Below are 20,067 nucleotides of genomic sequence, written 5' to 3'. Positions count from 1 at the left end.
TTTACTTAGCATAATGTTTTCAAGGTTTATCCACATTGTCTGTATATCATCTCTTTTTATTGCTGAATAATATTCCATAGTATGGATAGAACACATTTATTTATTTATTTTTGCAGTACTGGGGATCGAACCCAGGGCCTTGTGCTTGCAAGGCAAGCACTCTACCAACTGCACTATTCCCCCCAGCCCGGAACACATTTTCTTTATCCGTTCGTTAGTTGATGGGCACTGGGTTGTTGCCATATTGAGGCTACTAGGAATAACACTGCTATGAACATGGATGGACAAGGCTTTGTGTGATCATATGTTTTTAATTCTCTTGGGTATATACCTAGGACTAGAGTTGCCAGGTCATATGGTAACTCCAGGTTTAATTTTTTGAGGAACTACAAGGCTGATTTCCACATGGGTGGCACCATTTTACATCTCCACCAGAAGTGCATGCAGGTTCCAACTTCTCCACATACTCTCCAACACTTCTTTTCCTTTAAAAAATATACTGTAGCCAGGCTTGGTGGTGCATGCCTGTGATCCCAGTGGCTCGGGAGGTTGAGACAGGAGGATCATGAGTTCAAAGCCACCCTCAGCAACTTAGCGAGGCCCTAAGCAACTCATTGAGACCCTGTCTCTAAATAAAATACAAAAAAGGGCTGGGGATGTGGCTCAGTGGTTGAGTGCCCTGGGTTCAATCCCCAGTAGCAAAACAAAAAACAAAAAACCCATACTGTAACCATCCTAGTGGGTGTGTAGTAGTATCTCATTGTGATTTTGAGTTACATTTCTCAGTGGCTAATGATGTTGAGCATCTTCTCATGTGTTTATTGGCCATTTGTGTTTATTATTAGAAATGTCTACTCAAAGCCTTTACCCATTTATTTATTTTGGTATCAGGGATTGAACTCAGGGGCGCTTTACCACTGAGCTACACCCCCATCCCTTTTATTTTTTAAATTTTGAGACAGGGTCTCACTAAGTTGCTGAGGCTGGCCTTGAACTTGTGATCCTCTTGCCTCAGCCTTCCGAGTCACTGGGATCACAGGAGGGCACCACAATACCCAGCACCTTTGCTTGTTTCTTAATGGGACTGGCTTTGTCACTGAGCTGTAGTTCTTTATATATCATGGATAGTAAACCTCATCAGAGCTATGATTTTCAGTATCTTCTCTGTTCTGTGAATTTACTTTTACTTTCTTTTCATTCCTAACCCAGGGCCTTGCACATGCTAGTTAAGTGCTCTATCACTGAGCTACATCCCTGGCCCTTTTATTTTAGACAGGGTCTGGCTAAATTGCCCAGGCTGGCCTTAAACTTGTGATTCTCCTGCCTCAGCTTCCCAAACAGCTGGAATTATAGGCATATGGCATCATGCCTGATTTCTTTTACTTACGTGATAGTGTCCTCTGACATGCAAAATTAAAAATTTTGACAAAATCCAATTTACCTATTTTTGATTGTTTTAGTAATGAGTTCCTCCCCCTCCCCTTCCTTTTTCTTTTTTGTGGTACAAGGGATTGAACTCAGGCAAGTTTTACCCACTCTGAGCTATATTCTCAGCCTTTTTTATTTTTAAAGAGGGTCTCACTAAATTGCCCGGGATGGCCTTGAACATGTGATCTTCTTGCCTCCACCCTCTGAAACGCTGGGATTATAGGTATGCACCACTGATCCCGGCAAGTGCTAACTTCTTAAATGTTTATAGCAATCACATAGAGAGCATAATTAATATCCCCATTTTTCAGATGAAAACACTGAGGCATAGAAAGGCTAAGTCTCAGATTAGCAGCACATAGGCAGCAAAACTGGGATCTGAATTCAGCCTCACCCCATCCACTCTCACAACCCTGGTGCTCAAGCTGGGGTACATGAGTGGGACCCACAAATTGTCTCAGGACCTCCCAACCTCACTCAAGATTAGGACTGTCAGCTTAACAGTTTCCATAGCTCTTTTACTGTTCATGAAGATTAATCTAAAGGGTCCAGGTGGTGGGGACTAGGAGGAGGGGTGTTTCCATGGCAACGTCCTCAATGCTCTAAAGTCACTGAAACCTCATTGGTGCTGCTAAGACCCTCAGTAAAGGGCTCTGGCCTCTCAATGGGGTCTTACTTACAGTAAGAAAGCTCAGTAGAGGATGTGAGAGGCCTGAGTAAGTTGGTCAAGTTCAAGGGCAGGCAGCAGCCCCAGGTGGAGTCAGAATGGCAGGAATGGAGGTGAAGAGGCCCTTTGTCCCAGGAAGGGCACCAGGAGAGACCTAATCCAGGGGTAGAGCAAAGGAAAGGCATGCTCCTGGGCACCCAAGGGATCAGGGGTCTGGGTGGCAGGTGGGGGTGTCCCTCCCTGGAGTAATCAACCACCTGAGGAATGGGGCCATTCCTGTCAGACCTGTTGGGGGAAGGCAAGGAGCAGTGGTATGAGGAGTCACACAGTGTGGGTGCCCACTGCCTGGAGGTGGCTAGCTGGCCCTGTGGCACACACCCTTCCAGAAGGCAGCAAGGTCTATACTGAGCCAGGGAGAAAATTTTCCAAGAGCCCAGGGCTTCCTCCTGACAAGTTTCAGCATCACAGGGAAATTATAGGTCTCTGTCTGTCTTGTCAGGCACCAGGAATTCCGGCGGGGACACTCATTCCCTAGGGCCAACATGCCCAGGACACCGAGAAGCAGTTAAGAACACGCCGCCCCAAAATATGCCACTCTGGCATATTGACTGTTTCGAGTTGAAGGCACTTGAGAGACAGCAGGTGCAAGAAGATCACTCTGACCTTCTCTGTTTTTCTTAGAAGTAGAGGATGACAAGGCAGGGTTGTGGCTCAGTGACAGAGGGCTGCTCTAACAGGCATGAGGCCCGGGGCTCAAGCCCCAGCACTGGAAAAAAAAAAAGTAAATGACATTCCCTTGTGAAGGAGGTCTCTTTGTCCTAGAAATCAACCTCATTAAGAATGCAAAGTTGAGGCCAAGGGAGAACGGTAGAAATCTTCACCTTTCTAGTTACTTCTCTACCCAACTAGCTGCCCAAGCCCCTCTGCCTTGCCACATTTTCATCATTTACTACTCTTGGTCCAATTCAGACTATGTATTCAGCTCTCAGCCTTTGGGCCCCCTTCCTTCGCAGGTTAACTTTGTATTCATTTGTTTTCTCCTGTCAATCTGTCTTACTTGGGTTTAATTCTCAGGTCCAACCCAGAAACCCCACGACTGTAGAGGTGTACTTTTTTCTCCCCTACAGCTGTAAACCACAATGACAACACCAGCAGTAATCCTTGCTGACATGTGTCACACGCACATTTTGAGCCAGGGACCGCTCTAGGCTCTTCCCGCCTAGCCATCCATCATCACCAACCTTAGAGCAGCCTTGCAGGAAGGGTATTGTCCCTGCTTTCCACAGTGAGGAAATTGAGACTCGCAGGGTGAGTGGTTTAGCTAAGGCCAACCAGCTAGTAGGTGGCCCTGGGCCCCTCCAGGATCCTGACCACCCCTCCCTGCTGCCCTGAGGAAGCAGGGAGCAGAGGCTGCTGCTCAGGCTGGTTTTGAAATGGGACCTCTGACCAAGAGGAAGAGGCAGGGCCAGCTGGCTCTGGGGGACACAGTGGCCAAGGGCTGCTACTCCCCCTCCCTGAGTAACTACTCAGCGGGTGCAGGTGCAGACCTTGACTGGTCCTGTGATTCTGAAACAGGCCTGAGCAGCAGACTCACTAGACCTCTGAAAAATACACATTTCTGGGTTTAGAGATTTGGCTTCTCCAGATACAGGACAGTGGGTGGGCAGGAATGTGTATTTTATGGAGCCACTGGTGGTTCTGATGCATAAACAAATTTGAGGACCCAGGGCTGGTCCAACCCCTTCACCAGCCAGGAAAATCAGTATTCAGAAGAGGGGAGTGTTCCATGTAGTCATTCAGATGAGAAATGACAAAGTGGGGATTTGGATCCAGGTGAACCAACTGCTAACATTATCCCGCCTCTCCTGGGAGGGGAAAGCCAACTTAAACACTGACTGTATCTCTGGAAGTGGAACAAATACGCCCAAGCCCAGAACTGGTAGAAAAAGTCACAGGCAACAGGTAGACTCAACTATATAAATATGGCTAACACTGCTAGAAAACTCACTTCCAAAAAAGTAACAACCCATAAAAGATAAAAGGGGAGCATATCAGAAGCAATATACACAGCAAGAAAGACAAAGAGTTAATGTATTTGTAACATCTATCTATTGACCAATCAATCTACCTAGACTGTCCTTTTGACTTGATCAGGAAATCATCAGGAAACCAGTGCAGTGGTGCTCGCCTGTATCTAGTGGCTTGGGAGGCTGAGGTAGGAGAATTGCAAATTTAAAGCCAGCCTCTGCAACTTAGTGAGGCCCTAAGCAACTTGGTGAGTGGTGAGACCCTGTATTAAAAAAAGAAAAAAGAAAGAAAGAAATCAGGCTCTAACTGGCTAAATAAAGAGCTTAAATATGCACACAACATGATAATTACTAAACAAATATCTAATGGAAGCTGAGCACAGTGGCACATGTCTGCAATCTAGCAGTTTAGGAAGGCTGAGGCAAAAGGATTGCTACTTCAAAGCCAGCCTCAGCAATTTAGCACGGCCCTATCTCAAAATAAAAACTAAAAGGACTGGGGGCTATAGCTCAGTGATAAAGCATCTTGGGGTTCCATCTCCAGTACAAAACAAAACAAAACAAAAACTTAATGGAGAATAATTTAACCTGGTTGATAAACTTTTAAAATGTAAAACAAGGCGCCTCTAACATGTTAGACTATTTTAATATATGTATATACATAATTTAAATATTTACATTTATAGAAAAGGATTAAGGATTTATATGATGGCAGAGTTGTCTAATTGCCTGTGAATATCCATCTCCCTTCTCCTACTTTTTAAATATTACTTTTTCCAGTGATCAAACCCAGGGTTTCCTGCATGCTAGGCAAGCATTCTACCACTCAGTCACATTCCCAGCTCCACCCCCTTTTTTATTAACCAAGCTCCTGTATAATCGGGTAGTGTGGGTAAGGAAACAGCAACATTATCAGTTTTAAAACTACATTTCCCAGAGGCCCTTGTAGATAAAGGTGGCCAATTAGAAGCAAGCTGATATCATGGAGGGGATGGACTTTAGGGAAAGCTCTTTACAAGGAGCTGATTCATCCAGGAGCCAACAGGCTGCTGCCCCTCCAGTCTTTCTCTTTTTTGTTACCTGGAATACAGACATGATGGCTGGAACTCCAGGGACCAGAACAGACCACATGGAGACCTTAGGTATGGAAACCATGAACTGAGGATGCAGAGTGTAAAGTTAGATGCTGGTTTTTCAAGATAATGACCATGGGCCCACCCTGCTAATCTCTTTTATGTGAGGAAAAATAAATTCCTACCTTGTTTAAGCCTATTATTTTGGTTTTCCATTATATGTAACTGAACCTCAACTGATATATCAAACCCCTGTGGAAATGTAAAGGGGACTTTCACACGTTGTTATTTTTTATAAGATGATACATTCATGTATTATTTGTATAAGGATGTTTTGGAGACCCAGCTACCCCCCTTGAATTCCTGAGTGCCAGCCCCATCGCTTCCTGGTCATGTGACTTTGGGTAGACAAGTCTTTAAGCCTGCTTCCTCATCTGTAAAGTGGGCATAATAATACAGAACTTCTTTCATTGGGTTCTGGTGGACCTTAAATGAGCTAATGCAGATGAAATTCTTGGCACTGTGCCTGGTTTACAGCTATTATTGGACTGTACTATGCTACTACCTAGGCTCGGGTGGTGGCAGAACCAATTAGAAAAACCTAGGACATGTTGAGTAAAAAAAACAGGTTGCAAAATTGGCACGTGAGTGTAATCCTTCTGGTGAAAAATTATTTTTATTTCTCCATCTATATCTATGCATCAAGAGATGCCTGGAGGGATGGTTGTACAAATTTTGTAGTGGTTATTTTCATAGTACAATTTTTGCTTTCTTCTGTATGGTTGACAGAAAGCATGCATTTTCTTTTTTGGGTTGGGGGAGGCAGGAAAATAAATAAGAGAAAACCCTTTGGAAAACAATATAACAATTCATGCCAGGGATCATTAAAGCACTCAGACCTTCTAACCCAGCTATCTCCCTTGGGGGCACTGACCTGAGGAAATAATCCAAATAAAAGAAGAAGTGATATCCATAAAAACACACAGTGCAGCATTATTCATAATAGGCAAAATCGAGTAACCATGTAAGTGACTTACATTAGGGTAATGATTATTAAATTATTCACTCACTGGAACGCTGTGCACCAATTAAAATGAGAAAGATGATGACCACAGAGCAATGTGGAAAACTGCTTATGAAAAATGAGAAGTGAAAGGGGCAGAATATACAACTAGACCTGTGCCTGGGTGCTCAGCAAAACATGGCGTGCACCTGGACAAGATCAGGAGGGAAACAGGAAAATAAAAACAGTGCAACTGCTGGGGCCACTTATTGTGGCTGAGGTTTTCTTTCTCTTTTTTTTTTCCTTTTCATTTACAATTCTGTTTCTATCGTACTGCTTGCCTAAGAATAAATTTAAAAGTTAGTTTTAATATTCCCCTCAGGGAAAAGAAGAGAAGGCAGGGAGAGGAAGATAGAAGGGAAAGCTGGGACTCTCTGAAAGGGTTTCCAGCTAAGAAAAATTCAGAGGTCATTTATAACACTGGGCAAGCTACATTAGCTCAGTCTTCTACCTGGTGGGGCCCAAAGGCTGCATCCCTTTTGCTTTCTGATTTGACAGTAAGCAAATGAATCAAAACAGTTACCAAAGTCAGGGAGGCAGTATGTTAGCTGATGCTGAAGTTAAGAATGCGCTACCGGGGCTGGGAATACAACTCAAGAGATAGAGCACTGCTTTGCACGTGCCAAACCTTGGGTTCAATCTCCAGCATCATTAAAAACAAAAAAAAATCAGATTGGGGATCTTTTGGCAAAATTGATCGCGCTTGCTGTTGATGAGGCTGTAAAGATATGAGCACACGTGAGCTGGCGAGGGCATGAGCTGAGCAGGCCTCCTGGGGGATAGTCTGGCGCAGTGTACCCAAACAAAGGATGCGCAAACCCTCAGAGTCAGCACTTCTGCCTCTTGGGATTTATCCTAAATCTAAGGAAATGATCAAACAAATACATCAGACTATTTATGTAAGATGATCACCATAGAGTTCATAATAATAAAAAATGAAACCCCATTTCATAAAAAAGCAATTGCAGAACTAGATTTTTTTGGCATCACCATGCAGTGGTATACTATGGAGCCACCCTAAAAATAAGGCACGGAAATAAAACTGACATAGAAAGACGTCCACCACATATTAGATAAAACAAGAAGGCCCCAAAGCTAGACGTGTGTATATATATGAATCTCATTAAGCTCATATATCTTAAGTATGTTCATTTGCATATAAGAATTTCTGCAAAGTCACACACCAGGATCCGAACAGTGGTTGATCTTTGAATGATGGAATCCCACCTCTGTATTAGTGTAGTCTCAGTTATGCTGCACTAATAACCTGAAAATTCTACTGGTTTACAACAGAAGAATGTAGAAATTAACAAATGTAAATTAACAAATGTTAGAATTCCGGTTGTGTTATCTTTGCAGAATTTTTTTTTTATGCAAATGAACACACTTAGGAATACGATCTTACAAAAATGGGATAATATATATGTCTTGCTTTGGAGCCTTCTTGCTTTATTTAGTAAATTAACATGTTAATTTCTCTGTCCAGTTGTGTCTATTGTGGTGGGCTGCTCCTCTGCCCATCTTCACTCTGGGACCCCAGGTAATAAAACAGCCTCTATCTGAACACTGCAGGTCACTGTGACAGAAGGACAAGATAGATGGTGGACCACCCACCAGCTCTGACAATCAGGGCTGAGCTAGTCTCATGGCCCTTCCTGGGTTCAATAAGGCAGAGATGCTGGGCGCAGTGGTGCATGCCTATACAGTGGCTTGGGAGGCTGACGCAGGAGGATGGCAAGTTCAAAGCCAGTCTCAGCAACTTAGCAAGACCCTGTCTCAAAATAAAATGTATTTAAAAGAGGGGCAGTGTTGGGTATGTGGCTCAGTGGTTAAGTGCCTCTGGGTTCAACTCCTGGTACCAAAATAATAGAAGAAAGAGGAGGAGGTGGGGGAGGGGAAGGAAGAGGGGGAGGAGGCAGGATATCGGACCCTCCCATAGGCCTCAGAGAGGACACTCCCAAGGAGCGTAGCAAATATTTTAAACAATAATGCAATCTCCTGTCTAAGTTATTTCATCTGATTACTTGACCTTCTTTTCTCTGCAGAATCAGGTGGGGGGAGAATGTAGGTCTGTCTGAGTGGGCAGTGTCATGGAGGTGTGGCCTGGGTAATAGGGGTTTTATTGTTAGAGCTACTCAAGGAGGGGGAATGCAGAGGCCACTGTAGCCACGGGGTCTGCATCTCAGCTCTGCCCACCTGACAATGGAAAATATTGGGGAAAAAATACTGTATATAGTGGTGGTCCCTAGGCTGCGTCCTCGCTATCCTAGTTTGTGTAAATATGTTCTACACTGTTCATGAAACAATGAACCACTGAACAGCGCCCTTCTCAGGACACATCCCATTGTTAAGTGACACATGACTGCATTTTCAGGACTGGAGTCGAGTTAGAGAACCTCCTTGAATGCCCCCATCTGTAAAATGGAACTTTAAACAGCTGCCCTGCCTACATCACACCACCTGCAGGGGGGTGGGGGGACTCAAGTGCAGGCCTTTAGAACTGGCGGTAGAAGGTTTGATCCTTTCAGTTGTAACCACACACTCATGCATACTGCTTGTCCCCAACTTCTCTCATTGCCCTATTACCAAAGTGGGCTGCTGGGCTGGGCATGTAGCTCAGTTGGTAGAGTGCTTGCCTTGCATGCACAAGGCCCTGGGTTCAATCCCCAGCAACACACACACACACACACACACACACACACACACACACACACACAAAAGTGGGCTGTTTATGACAATCAAAGTCCTGTTATGGAGGAGGAGGACCCCTGTGAGAAGGAGCCACTTAGGAAGCACTTAACAACTAGATTCCTGGGCTCTGCCCCCTGGAGATTCTGATTCATAAGGTGAGGGTGGGACCAGGTTGAGTCACAGAAGTTGATCTGTGCCACCCATACCTGCTCCTGGCAGGTGCCCAACCCTGGGCACGGGCCTCACGAGGTGCCCAGCATGGACATCTCAGGTGGTATGAGCTGCCCTGGCAGCTGGGAGAAACCTGAGTGGGCCCAGGTTATCTGATGGCACACCGCTCGGCCCCATGCTCACTTCTTGAATATCAAGATCAGGGGAAGGCTCAGGAAGAGGTGTCCCTGGGCAGTACGGGTCACCCTACCAGGCACCCTACAGGTCACCTGTCCTATGGCCAGGCTTTCCAGGGCAGTAGGGGCACAGGAGGTGGTAAGAAAAAGAAAAACACATTTTTTCTTGCTCCCAGGTCTTCAGAACCAAGCAATGCTTCAGCCTCCCGCAGCCTATCTGCATGCCTTGACTGACAACCTGGGAAGAATCTCTTCCACATCTATCAATATGACAGCCAGGGTTGAGACAGGTCTTCTTCCTCTCTGTGAGCCTGGTACAGGGCCTGGCACACCACTGGTGCCAGCTGAATATTTCATGATGAAAAAGAGAGGGAGTGACGCATACCATGTTACCACAGGGTCAAAGAAGGACTGACATTCACACCCACGGAGCACACGGGAAAGGCACGTGCTCACCTCTGAGAGGCGGGGAACCCCATCCCCCATCACCTACTACAGGCGGAGTCTACATGCCTCAGTTCGCAGTGGAACTAAATTACTTTTAGCATCAAGGTATACTTGGGCATGGTAAGGAATTAAAGTTATAGAGCTTCCTATCTGGGCACTGTGTGCATTCCTGTGGCTTGGGAGGCTGGGACAGGAGGATCACAGGTTCAAGGCTAGCCTCAGCTATTTAGTGAGGCCCTAAGCAATTTAGTAATACCCTGCCTCAAAATAAAGCATAAAAAGGACTTGAGATATAGCTCAGTATTAAATTATCCCTGGGTTAAATCCCCAGTACCCCTCCCAAGAAAAAGTTATGCAGCTTCTTGTCAGGAAAATGCACTCCCAGTGCCCCCCCACCCCACCACCACACACACACCAGCTTAGGAGGATCAGCCCTTTGAAAAAAAGGGAAAGTTTTTTTTTTCTTTTTCTTTTTTTTTTTAATGGATAAGTGCCAGTTAATGAATGTAGAAAGAATGACAGTCAGAAATTAACATTTTGCAACTTCTAAATTAAGAACTGATTTGGGCAAGGATCATCGGCGGATGCCAAAATCACTGGGCAAGTGATTATTGGGGAATAGGATATTCAGTTGGTCTCAAGATATCACACAACAGATGATGTGCTATTTAATTTCAAGGAAAAAGTGCACCTGTACAATGGAGAGACAGAACATCCATCCCCTTAATCAAGTGGTCAAAATTAGCATTACTGATAGTGCGTTGGCCTGGCATTAGGGACCCTGAGTTACACAACACTGAGTTTCAGTATTCCAGATAAAAATATTCTACCTGGATCCAATCCTCAGGAAACAACCAGACATACCCAGAATGTGGGACATTCTATGGGACAAGTGGCTTTGACTCTGAAAAACTCAATGGTTTTCTAAATGTCTCATACCTATATTAAATACCTTCATGCTTAAGATACCTGGAGAGGATCTGACTCATACAGCTGTCTCAGGACCTCACACCAGGGGAAGGCCCCTTAGGAAGGCAACTGTCTACAGAAAGATTTCCAAACTTACTGGTCATTATTTGGTACCAAAAATGCAAAGAGCCGGGTATGGTGGTGCGTGCCTGTAATCCCAGCAGCTTGGGAGGCTGAGGCAGGAGGATCACAAGTTCAAGGCCAGCCTCAGCAACTTAGTGAGAATCTGATTCAAAATAAATGGGCTGGGGATGTGGCTCAGTGGTTAAGCACCCCTCAGTTCAATCCCTAGTACCCCTCCCAGAGCACAAAAAAAAAAAAAAAAAGAAAGGCTGTTATGGGTGAAGAACAATTCCTGGTCATGGAACACACACCAGAGTCCTTAAAAGCAGGGTGGGATGCCAGTTCCCAGACAAGAAACATTCTCCCACCCACCTGGCAGGGCCAGGCAATGACCACTTGGAGCAGAGACAGCACCTGTCAGCAGTGATGCCTGCAGGGCTGGTCCAGCCCCCCCCAGGTCCACCTGGCATTACCCTGGGATACAGGAACATCTGCTCATCCTCCTGGCACAAGTGACGGGGTTCTCTGGTGCCAAGTCTTTTGGAGTTGAGGCAGGAGGGTCAGCAATAGAGAATCCAGCACAGCCAGACCCTTCCAGGAACACCGGAGACCCCTGGAAAACCAAGAAGCCTGGATGTGACAGCTTCATCTTACCAGTTTCAATGCTGTCCCCACCTGTGCCTACACCCCCGCACCCACAGGCCCCACTTTGCTGCTATTTCTCGCTTCTCCTTGGTCTCTGGATCCCTAGTCAGGGATCCGGGGAACACTTAAGCCCCCTCTTCCCACTGCCCCACACACCTGTGGTCCAGCAGCAACAGGTCCTGTTCCAGTAGCTCCTTTACTTCCCTATTTGTTCCAAAAATGTCCCACAGGGTCAGTGGGGGCTCAAACTGCTGCCAGTGCTGGGAAAGCAGAAGGTCAGAAGTGAGGAGCTGGCTGGGCTACTCTGGGCCTCATGGTCAGGTGTGGCGAGAGGTGAGGGACGATACTGCCGAGCCCGGGGGTCTGAGCAGCTGTTGCTCAGCAGCAGCAGGACAGGAGGGGGGGCACTATCACCCACATGGCACGTTCAGATGGAAACCCAGCTCCCAGCCAAGCCAGATCTCCATCTACTCCTCCACGCTCTTCTCACTCTCCTCTGCCTGCCAGGGTACAAGCAGCCTCAGGTTTTATGGCCTTGACTTCATCTAGAGCAACTGTGAGTCTCCTCGATCATTATCTATTGTGTGTCCCATCTGAGGTGTTGCACGGCCTTCAGTCACTTGGGAATCCTGTATCTGATCTATTCCCTCACATAGCTGAGAAGATCAAGGTTCAGAGAGGTAAAAGGAATTGTTCCCTAGATTTCAGAACAGGGGCCAATGCTGGATCTCTGCAGCCTGAGTCATGGGTTCTTACCACTGTGCCATACTAACTACCGCATCTGCCCATCAGGCCTCAGCTGGACCACATCCCCACCTCAGCTGTCAACCCCGAGGCATAGGAGGGGCGTGTGTACAGTGGGAAGCAAGAGGAGAAAGAGAGGCTGACTGCAAGGCTTAGGAAGAGGAAATGGTATACAAGACCTTAGTCCTTACCTGGTGGGTGAGCCCCACGTCAGTGCGTAGCCCCATGGTCAAAGCCTCCTCCAGCCTGAAAGAGAAGTCACTGAGGAATGTTGGAGAGGAGGCCTTGCACTGATGCTGGGATGTGCTGGTGGGACTATTGGGGTAGTGCTGTACGGGGCAGCGGGGGAGGGGAGGGCAAGGCAGGACATAAAGAAGTACAGGTGGAGATGCTTCTGGGGTGTGGGGGACCCTGGGTGAAGAGCCCTGTGCACTTAGATGCTTACAGCTCCAGTTTGCCCAGGGGGACGCGCTTCCGGGTGCCATGACCAAACAGCATCACTTCCTTCATCCAGTTGTCTGGTTCCAGTGTCTGGATCCGAGCCTCCCGGGTACGGCCTTCAGCCCCCTGAAGCATAAATCGCCCATGGGCCCCTAACAACATCGACGGTGAACCCCACGTTAAAGGGCTAACACTGTGTTCTTACTAGCTCTACATCAGCGGTTCGCAAAGCGTGGACCTACAGTATCTAATATGCTAGAAATGTAAATCCTCAGGCCTACTCCAGCCCTGATCTATCAGAAATTCTGGAGGTGGGGCCCAATATTCCGGATTTTTTTAAAATAATTTTTTGGTTGTCAATGGACCTTTATTTTATTTATTTATATGTGGTGCTAAGAATCAAATCCAGTGCCTCATGCATGCAAGGCAAGCGCTCTTCCTGAGCCACAACCCCAGCCCCCCTGCATTCTGGATTTTAACAAGCCCTGCAGAGGATTCTGATACACACTGAAGACTCAGAAATAGCAGTAAATCAAAGACCTTAAAATACATACTTAACCGTTCTACAAAGTAGATAAATTATCATTTGCTGCATTTTACATATGAGGAAATACAGGCTTGGAGAGGTTAAGTAAGTGGTCCAAGTTCACCCAGCCATGACATTCCTCTGCTAAGTCATCCCTTCTGTTGCTCACAGGGGACTTACCTGGCCCAATGCCAAGGTATTGACCGCACTGCCAGTAAGTCCAATTGTGAGTACTAAGCGCCCCCTGTGGAAAAGAAGGGAATAGTCAGCGCAGAGGGAGGAGGGTGCCCTGTTTCTGTTCAGGTAAGGGGCTCCTGGTTAGAATGTCCCCACCATCTTGGGTCTGAGAGCACCCAGCAGGGCCCTTCTCCTCAGAAGGCCTGCCATTCCACACCTCCAGCCATCAGCCCCAGGACTCACGTTCCTGGCAAAGTTGGAGACCTCATACTGGCGGAAGCCAGCCTCCTGGAGCATTGCCCGACCCTCCTGGTACATCTCAGCGGCCAGCTCTGGGTCAGGGGCAGGAAGAGCGCCCTGCTGCACCTGGGCGAAGAGTGCGGTGCCTCGCTCCAGGGACAGCTGGTAGAGGGAGAGATGGTCGTCACAGTGGTGCAACAGTTCCTGCAGTTGCCTGAGCCACGGGCCCACCTGCTGTGCCGGCAGCCCCAGCATCAGGTCCACAGACACGCGACCAGGAAAGAGACGCCGGGCTTCTGCCAGCGTCCGCAGAGCATCACTGCTTGAGTGTGTCCGCCCCAATAGCTGCAGCTCAGTGTCGTCTAGAGACTGGGAAGAGAGGGTCAGGTGTTAGTGTGCTGGCCAGTTCAGAGGGAGACAGCAATGGCACAGACACAACATTGTAGACACAAATATGGGGGCAATGCAGTACCTAGTGAGCAGGAAGATGAGGAAGGTGGGGTCAGTACCTAGAGCTACTATTCTCTGAAAGGGAACGCAATCCTTATAATCCTCCAATATTAGCTCCATTTTACAAATGAGAAAGCTGAGGTTCAGAGAAAGCTGGTAATCACTTAATCTGAGGTCATACAACTGTAAAGTCAGAATTGAAACTTAGGACTGACTCTGAACCCAATAATCTTTTCTTTCTTCCTTTACTTTTTATTTTGAAATAACCTATAGGAAAGTTGAAAGGTACAATAAACACTTTCATCTAGACTCATCAGCAACATCTGGCCAGTTACTTTGTCTCTCTAAATGTGCAGACACATTATTGTTATTATGTTGAGAGTAAATCATAGACCAGCACTACCCAGAACTTTCTGTGATGATGGAAATTTTTTATATCTGCACTGTTCAATACAGTTGATACAGACACATGTAAGTTAATTTACATAGTCATTTCAAGTGCTCTACTAGCATGTGGCTAGTGGCTACTGTGCTGGACAGTTACAGATATTGTATCTCTCAATTTTTAAATTCTGAAGTGTGTATTTCCTAAGGACAAGGACACTCTCTTACATAACCACAATCCAATTATGGAATTCAGGAAATGTAACACGGATACAACACCATTATCTAATACATAGTCATATTCAAATTTGGCCAACTGTCCCAATAATGTCTACTGTAGTAATTTCCTCCTTTACAACCAGGGGTCACCCATGGCATTCAGCAGTCATTTTCTCTTTAGCCTCCTTTAATCTATTCCAAATTCTTGGCCTTTCATGACATTGACTGTTTCAAAGAGTACAAGCCAGTTGCTTTTGAAAATGTCTTTTAATGCGTGAATGCTGGAGATTAGCTGTACAACAGTATGTTTACAGTTAACAGTGCTGTACCGTGCACATAAAACTGTTAAGAGGGCAGATCTCACACTGTTCTTACATTAATAATAATTTTTTTTGGCATAAGGAATTGAATCTAGGGGTGTTTAACCACTGAGCCACATCCCAGCCCTTTTGATGTTTATTTGGAGACAGGGTCTCACTAAGAACCTCACTAAGTTGGTGAGGTTGACCTAGAACTTGCAATCCTCCTGTCTCAGCCTCCCAAGTCACTGGGATTACAGGTGTGTGCCACCACCACACTTGGCTTCATACACTAATAATTAAGATTCTCTCCCTTCCTCTCTGTGTGCTGGGGATGGAACCCAGAGTCTCACACATGCTAAGCAACTGCTCTAGTACTGAGAAGCATCCCCAGCCCAGAGAGTCTCTTAATTTAGGTTTACCTGATGTTTCCTCAAAATTAGTTTCAAGATAGACATTTTGGGCAGGAATATCTCAGAAATTGTGTCTCTTTCAGTATATTCAATCAAGACAAAGCCCATGACCCTATGGGAAACGGTACAATGGAAGTGATAGTGTTGGAAGGTGAGGGACAACCAGATAAGGAAACATCAGAGGAGAACCTAGAAGAACTGGCTTCTCCCTAAGACCTTTTGGTGGCTGCCCTATCACCACTAGGAGAAAACCCAAGTTCCTTCCGAAGTGCTGAGAGCTTTCAGAGCCTAAGTGCAGTCCTGTCTCTAGCCTCTCTGGTCACGAGGAATGATTCACAGCTCCCCCAAAACATGCCAGTCTCCTCCATATCCTGTGTCTCTTCCTCCCACACCCTCTCACCTGGTGAACTCCTCCCCTTTCTCAACCATTACCTCCTTCAGGAAGGCTTCTGTGATTTCATTAGACTAAGGTGCCCTCCAGGTGTACTCTGAGAGCGTCCTGGAGAGACCCCCTTTACAGGCACACTTTCATGCTGCAATGATCTGACCAGGTGCCTGTCTCCCTGAGTCTCCAATCATGCAATACATCATTTCTAAGCACCTACTATGTTCCAGAACCTATGGCGGGTGCTTAGTATACAAAAAGGCATGCCAGAAGCCTGCCTCATGAAGCTTCTATCCCAGCAGATGACTAAGCAGTCACAAAAGTGTCATTACAAGGGCTGAGAAGGTAGCTCGGGGTAGAGCACTTGCCTCTCATGTTCAAGGCTCAGGGTCCAATTCCAGCACTAGGGAGAAACGTGTTACCACAGACTCTACTGATATTGAGCCCTGGCACTCAGAAATGTTTGCCCAATGAATAAGAGACACCAAAGAGGAGAGAGCCCTGGAGGTCTGGGTGCACTGGAATGGGGTGGGTGACACGGGTTACCTGGAGACCAATGGACAACCTGTTGACTCCCGCCGCTCCAAATTCTGCCAGTCTGGAGGCTGGGGCCGAGGTGGGATTAGCCTCCAAAGTGACTTCAGAGTCTGCAGGCAGGTGGGCTGACTGGGCCACAGCCTCCAGAACAGCAGCCACAGTGTGAGGACTGGCCAGACTGGGGGTCCCCCCACCAAAGAACACAGACTCCACCCTGGGGAAAGATGATGAAGAAGGTGACACCTCTAGGGGACCCGTGGGATCCTCTGTATCCTTCTTCCTCTCCAATCCCAACCCTGCCTACAGTTTCCCAGTACAGACCGTCGCACCCCGCTGAGCCGCAGCAGCGTATGCACCTCAGTCACCAGACAGTTCCTCACGGCAGCCTCCTCCACGCCGCGAGGTATGTACTTATTGAAGTTACAGTAACTGCATCGCTTCTCGCAATACGGCCACTGGGGACAGAGGGTGTATGTGCGGGGTGAGCCGTGACTCCGGGCACCCTGAGCGCCTCCTGGGTTCATAGCACACATTCCCATCCTCATTCCAAGGTTTGTCAACAGTGGTTACGACATCTAAACCACCTCTCCCAAAGCAGGTCGCTCAGGGATTATTATGCCCACTTTAGCAGGAGAAAACTGAGGCTCGGAAGGGAAATTATTTGGTCAAGGTCACGGGGCTGGTGAGTACCTGACCCTGACATTTCCCTGCAGGGCACCAGGTCCTATCCGAGACCTCGTCTGGGGACGGGGAAAGATAGCAGGCGGGTTCACGGAGTGACAAGCGCCACCTGGGTTTGGTACGCCACAGCTATCGCGGCACTCTGCCCTCCCGCCTGTCACTCACGTGCACGTAAACTGCCGCGCGCCTGCTTGCGGGCTCAGGACTTGGAGACCCTCCCCCGCTGTCCACGCGGCGACGCCTCTGGGCCGCCTTGGTTGCTGCCACCAAGCCGCGGGCCCGGGTGGCGGGAAGAACCATGGCGCACAACGCAGTGAGGAAGGGGATCGTGCCCGGGGCGCACGGGCGTGCGCCTGTGTTGCTCAGGCGGAAGGAAGAGGCTGCGTAACCTCGCGCCGCCTCGGAAGGCCTCGGATCTGCTGCGCCACCTGCCGGACACCGATGCGCTCACCGCAGCTGCCTATCCTTCCTTTTCCAAGAACGTGGGGCACGCTGCCATCTTTTGGCACCCTATGCCAGGCAGGGCAAGTACCCCGAGCCATCCAGGAGCTTAGTTTGTCCCATCACTTCCTTCGCATTTCATGTGCCTGGCTCAGAGATGGGCGCTGAGGACATCTAGGTGCATATACGATTGGGAGAAGCCAATGAACAAGTCAAGACAGACAGCACAATGAATGCAGTGCCTGCTGGACACCAGGCCAGTCTGCTCAGGGCTGGTAGGGCCCCTGTTATAAGAGCCATGGAAATTCCTGAGGGAGGAGAGGACACTGGGGCTGGAAGGATCAGAAAACCCCAGGGGGAACTGGGTTGGCCAGAAGAGTAGGCTGTGATCTCTAGGTCAGACCAAGCCAGGACAGTCAGGGATGGTGCGTGCAGGACAGACAGGGAACAGGTGAAGAGTTGGGAAAGCAGGCCCCGGGGGAACTCTCCTCCAAAGTGGCAAGATCATGGACTCTGGAGTCAGACCATGAAGGACAGATCTCCTGGTGACTCTGGACAGTCCCAATTCTCACTCCCCGTTTCTAGCTTGCAATTCTCAAGAATGACTATAGAATGTGCTGGAGGTACAACTACTGAGATAAGGAGGAAGTGATCAGAACAGCTCAGGCTCTGTTCTAGTACCCTCTGTCCCCAGCCCCACAGAGGACTTCTTTCAGTGTTTTAGCCCAACATGTCACATGATTGCCAACGGTAGGCTCCTTTCCAGGGCCCTTCAACTCCAGTGAAAGCAGGGCACACACAGATGAGACTCCATTCACACCAGGAAACTTTTCTGAGCCTTGGGGCAACTGGCTTGAAATGAATCCAAGGCTTCTGTTATCCCGTTTCCTATCTATAAGTAATACAGCCACTTCATGTAGTGTGTGTGTGTGTTTTCTCTCACGGAACTTGGACAAGTTGGTGACCAGTGCACAGTGAATCTTCTTCAGATAGCTGAATTCTAATCCATCTGTGTGACCTTCAGGAAGACCCTGAACCTCTTTGAGTTTGTGAAATGGGCCTATGCCTACTTGATAAGAGTCATTGGCAAGATTTCAAAAGATGTATATGGAAACATCTAGTGTAGTGCCTGGCACTTAGAGGATCCTAAATATATAATCATTTCTCAAAAAGTTAGGCAGTTGCTACTGTTGCTGGGGACAGACATCCTGGGAGGTAAGGACTGCAGGCAGGAGAAAAGTTTCTGTCTCTTTGAACTGGGAACTGAAATGGAGGGAAAACTGAATAAACCCTCTAGCTTCACTTGCTTTTAATTATTTGCTTTTAGTTGACTTTTCAAATTACTAATTTTGGAGCTTGCAGTGGAGCAATATATTGAGTCTCCCACCAGTTCAGCAGTAGATAACACCCCTGATATGTGGATCATGATTATTACAGTTGCCTAGGTTACTTTCCAGGGATCCAAAGGCTACTTTGGTTGAAAATAATGATTCTTCACTTGGGCCTGTGCAAGTATCCAGTTGGTGAACCTTTTGATGTCAAGGGACCAAAAACCCCACCCTCAGATCATGCTAAGGGCCCCCATTTTTTGAACTTGTGTCCTAGGAAGAACTATGAAGATTGCTTACACTGCAGGTGTGATGGCATACACCAGTATGCCCAGTGACTTGGGAGTCTGAAGCAGAAGGATCACAAGTTTGAGACTAGCCTCTGCAACTTGGCAGGATGCTGTCTCCAAATAGGAAAAAAAAAAAGGGGGGGTGGGGGTGGGGATGTAGCTCAGTGGCAGAGCACCTCTGAGTTTAATCCTCAGTGTACGTGGGAGGGGGGGTGATCACACTTGGGATGCACAGATCACTGATCACTTTGCTTCCAATCACACTGCTGCATGCCTGAATCACCAGCCTCTTTATCTCATAAACATCCCAAGACCTATCCAATGGGAGGTGGATCTGAGGCTTGGTTCTCCCATCTCCTCACGCTTTGGATGCTTCATAAATAAACTTTTCTTTGCAAAACTCATGGTGTCAGTGATCAGCAAACTGTACAGCAGGCAAAACAGGCTGATTAGGTAACAATACCTATGTGTCTTGTGGAAGCCAGCTGTTTTTTTATTTCTTGGGTCAAGTGATAGCCTGCTTTATTTTTATTGGGTTGATTGGGGAGGATGGGAGGAGTGGTAGTTAAAGAGTATTTTTTTTTTTTTTTTGAGGTAATGACAATGTTCAAAATTGACTTTGGTGTGGTTACACATATCTGTGACTATATTAAAAACCACTGGAAAACTGTACGTTTTAAATGGGTTTTTTGAATAGTATATGAATTATATCTCAATAAAGCTGTGATTTAGAAAAAAGAAGAATATTTCTTGTTGGACTTATGTGGCAACAATGTGGAAAAGGATGGAATAAGTAAAGCTTACAAAAGAAAAAAATGGAAGCCAGGCATGGTGGTACACTCCTGTAATCCCAGCAACGTGGGAGGCTGAGGCAGGAGGATCACAAGTTCAAGTCAGACTTAGAATTCAGCAAGACCCTGTCTCAAATTAATAAGGGCTGGGGATATAGCTCGGTAAAGTATCCCTGGGTTCAATCCCCAGTACAAAAAAAAGAAGAAGAAGAAAATAGAAAAGAATGGGTAAAATGGGTTTGCAACTTCAAAGGGATGGGTGAGGGTTAGATTAAGTAGGTAAAAAGTAGTGAGTACTTAA

The 20,067-nt window shown here is 47.0% G+C and overlaps 1 protein-coding gene and 1 long non-coding RNA gene across 4 annotated transcripts; one reads left to right on the top strand and one right to left on the bottom strand.

The window, feature by feature from the left end:
• Window positions 1-10,380: 10,380 nt before the first annotated feature.
• RSAD1 (radical S-adenosyl methionine domain containing 1) lies at window positions 10,381-17,567 on the bottom strand. Of its 3 annotated transcripts, none has more exons than XM_079133525.1 (9): window positions 17,082-17,565; window positions 16,557-16,690; window positions 16,245-16,449; window positions 13,552-13,917; window positions 13,312-13,375; window positions 12,610-12,757; window positions 12,356-12,425; window positions 11,577-11,680; window positions 10,381-11,388 (listed from the first exon to the last, which is right to left on the bottom strand). In XM_079133525.1, exons 1-9 carry the CDS (start codon window positions 17,214-17,216, stop codon window positions 11,271-11,273), a joined length of 1,344 nt encoding a protein of 447 aa, XP_078989651.1. In that variant the 5' UTR covers window positions 17,217-17,565; the 3' UTR covers window positions 10,381-11,270. The 3 variants fall into 3 exon arrangements, with proteins under 3 accessions (XP_078989651.1, XP_078989652.1, XP_078989653.1); XM_079133526.1 differs by having other exon boundaries at window positions 12,356-12,410; XM_079133527.1 differs by lacking the exon at window positions 16,245-16,449 and having other exon boundaries at window positions 16,592-16,690; window positions 17,082-17,567.
• On the top strand, window positions 17,503-19,991 carry LOC306657488. The gene is made up of 2 exons (XR_013762810.1): window positions 17,503-17,632; window positions 18,963-19,991. It is a non-coding gene; the product is annotated as an uncharacterized lncRNA (long non-coding RNA).
• The last annotated feature ends 76 nt before the right edge of the window (window positions 19,992-20,067 follow it).

Source organism: Sciurus vulgaris (genome assembly GCF_902686455.1).
Source record: "Sciurus vulgaris genome assembly, chromosome: 3".
NCBI lineage: Eukaryota > Metazoa > Chordata > Mammalia > Rodentia > Sciuridae > Sciurus > Sciurus vulgaris.
Note: the sequence above shows the minus strand (reverse complement) of the source record. Positions and strands in the feature narration are given on the sequence as shown.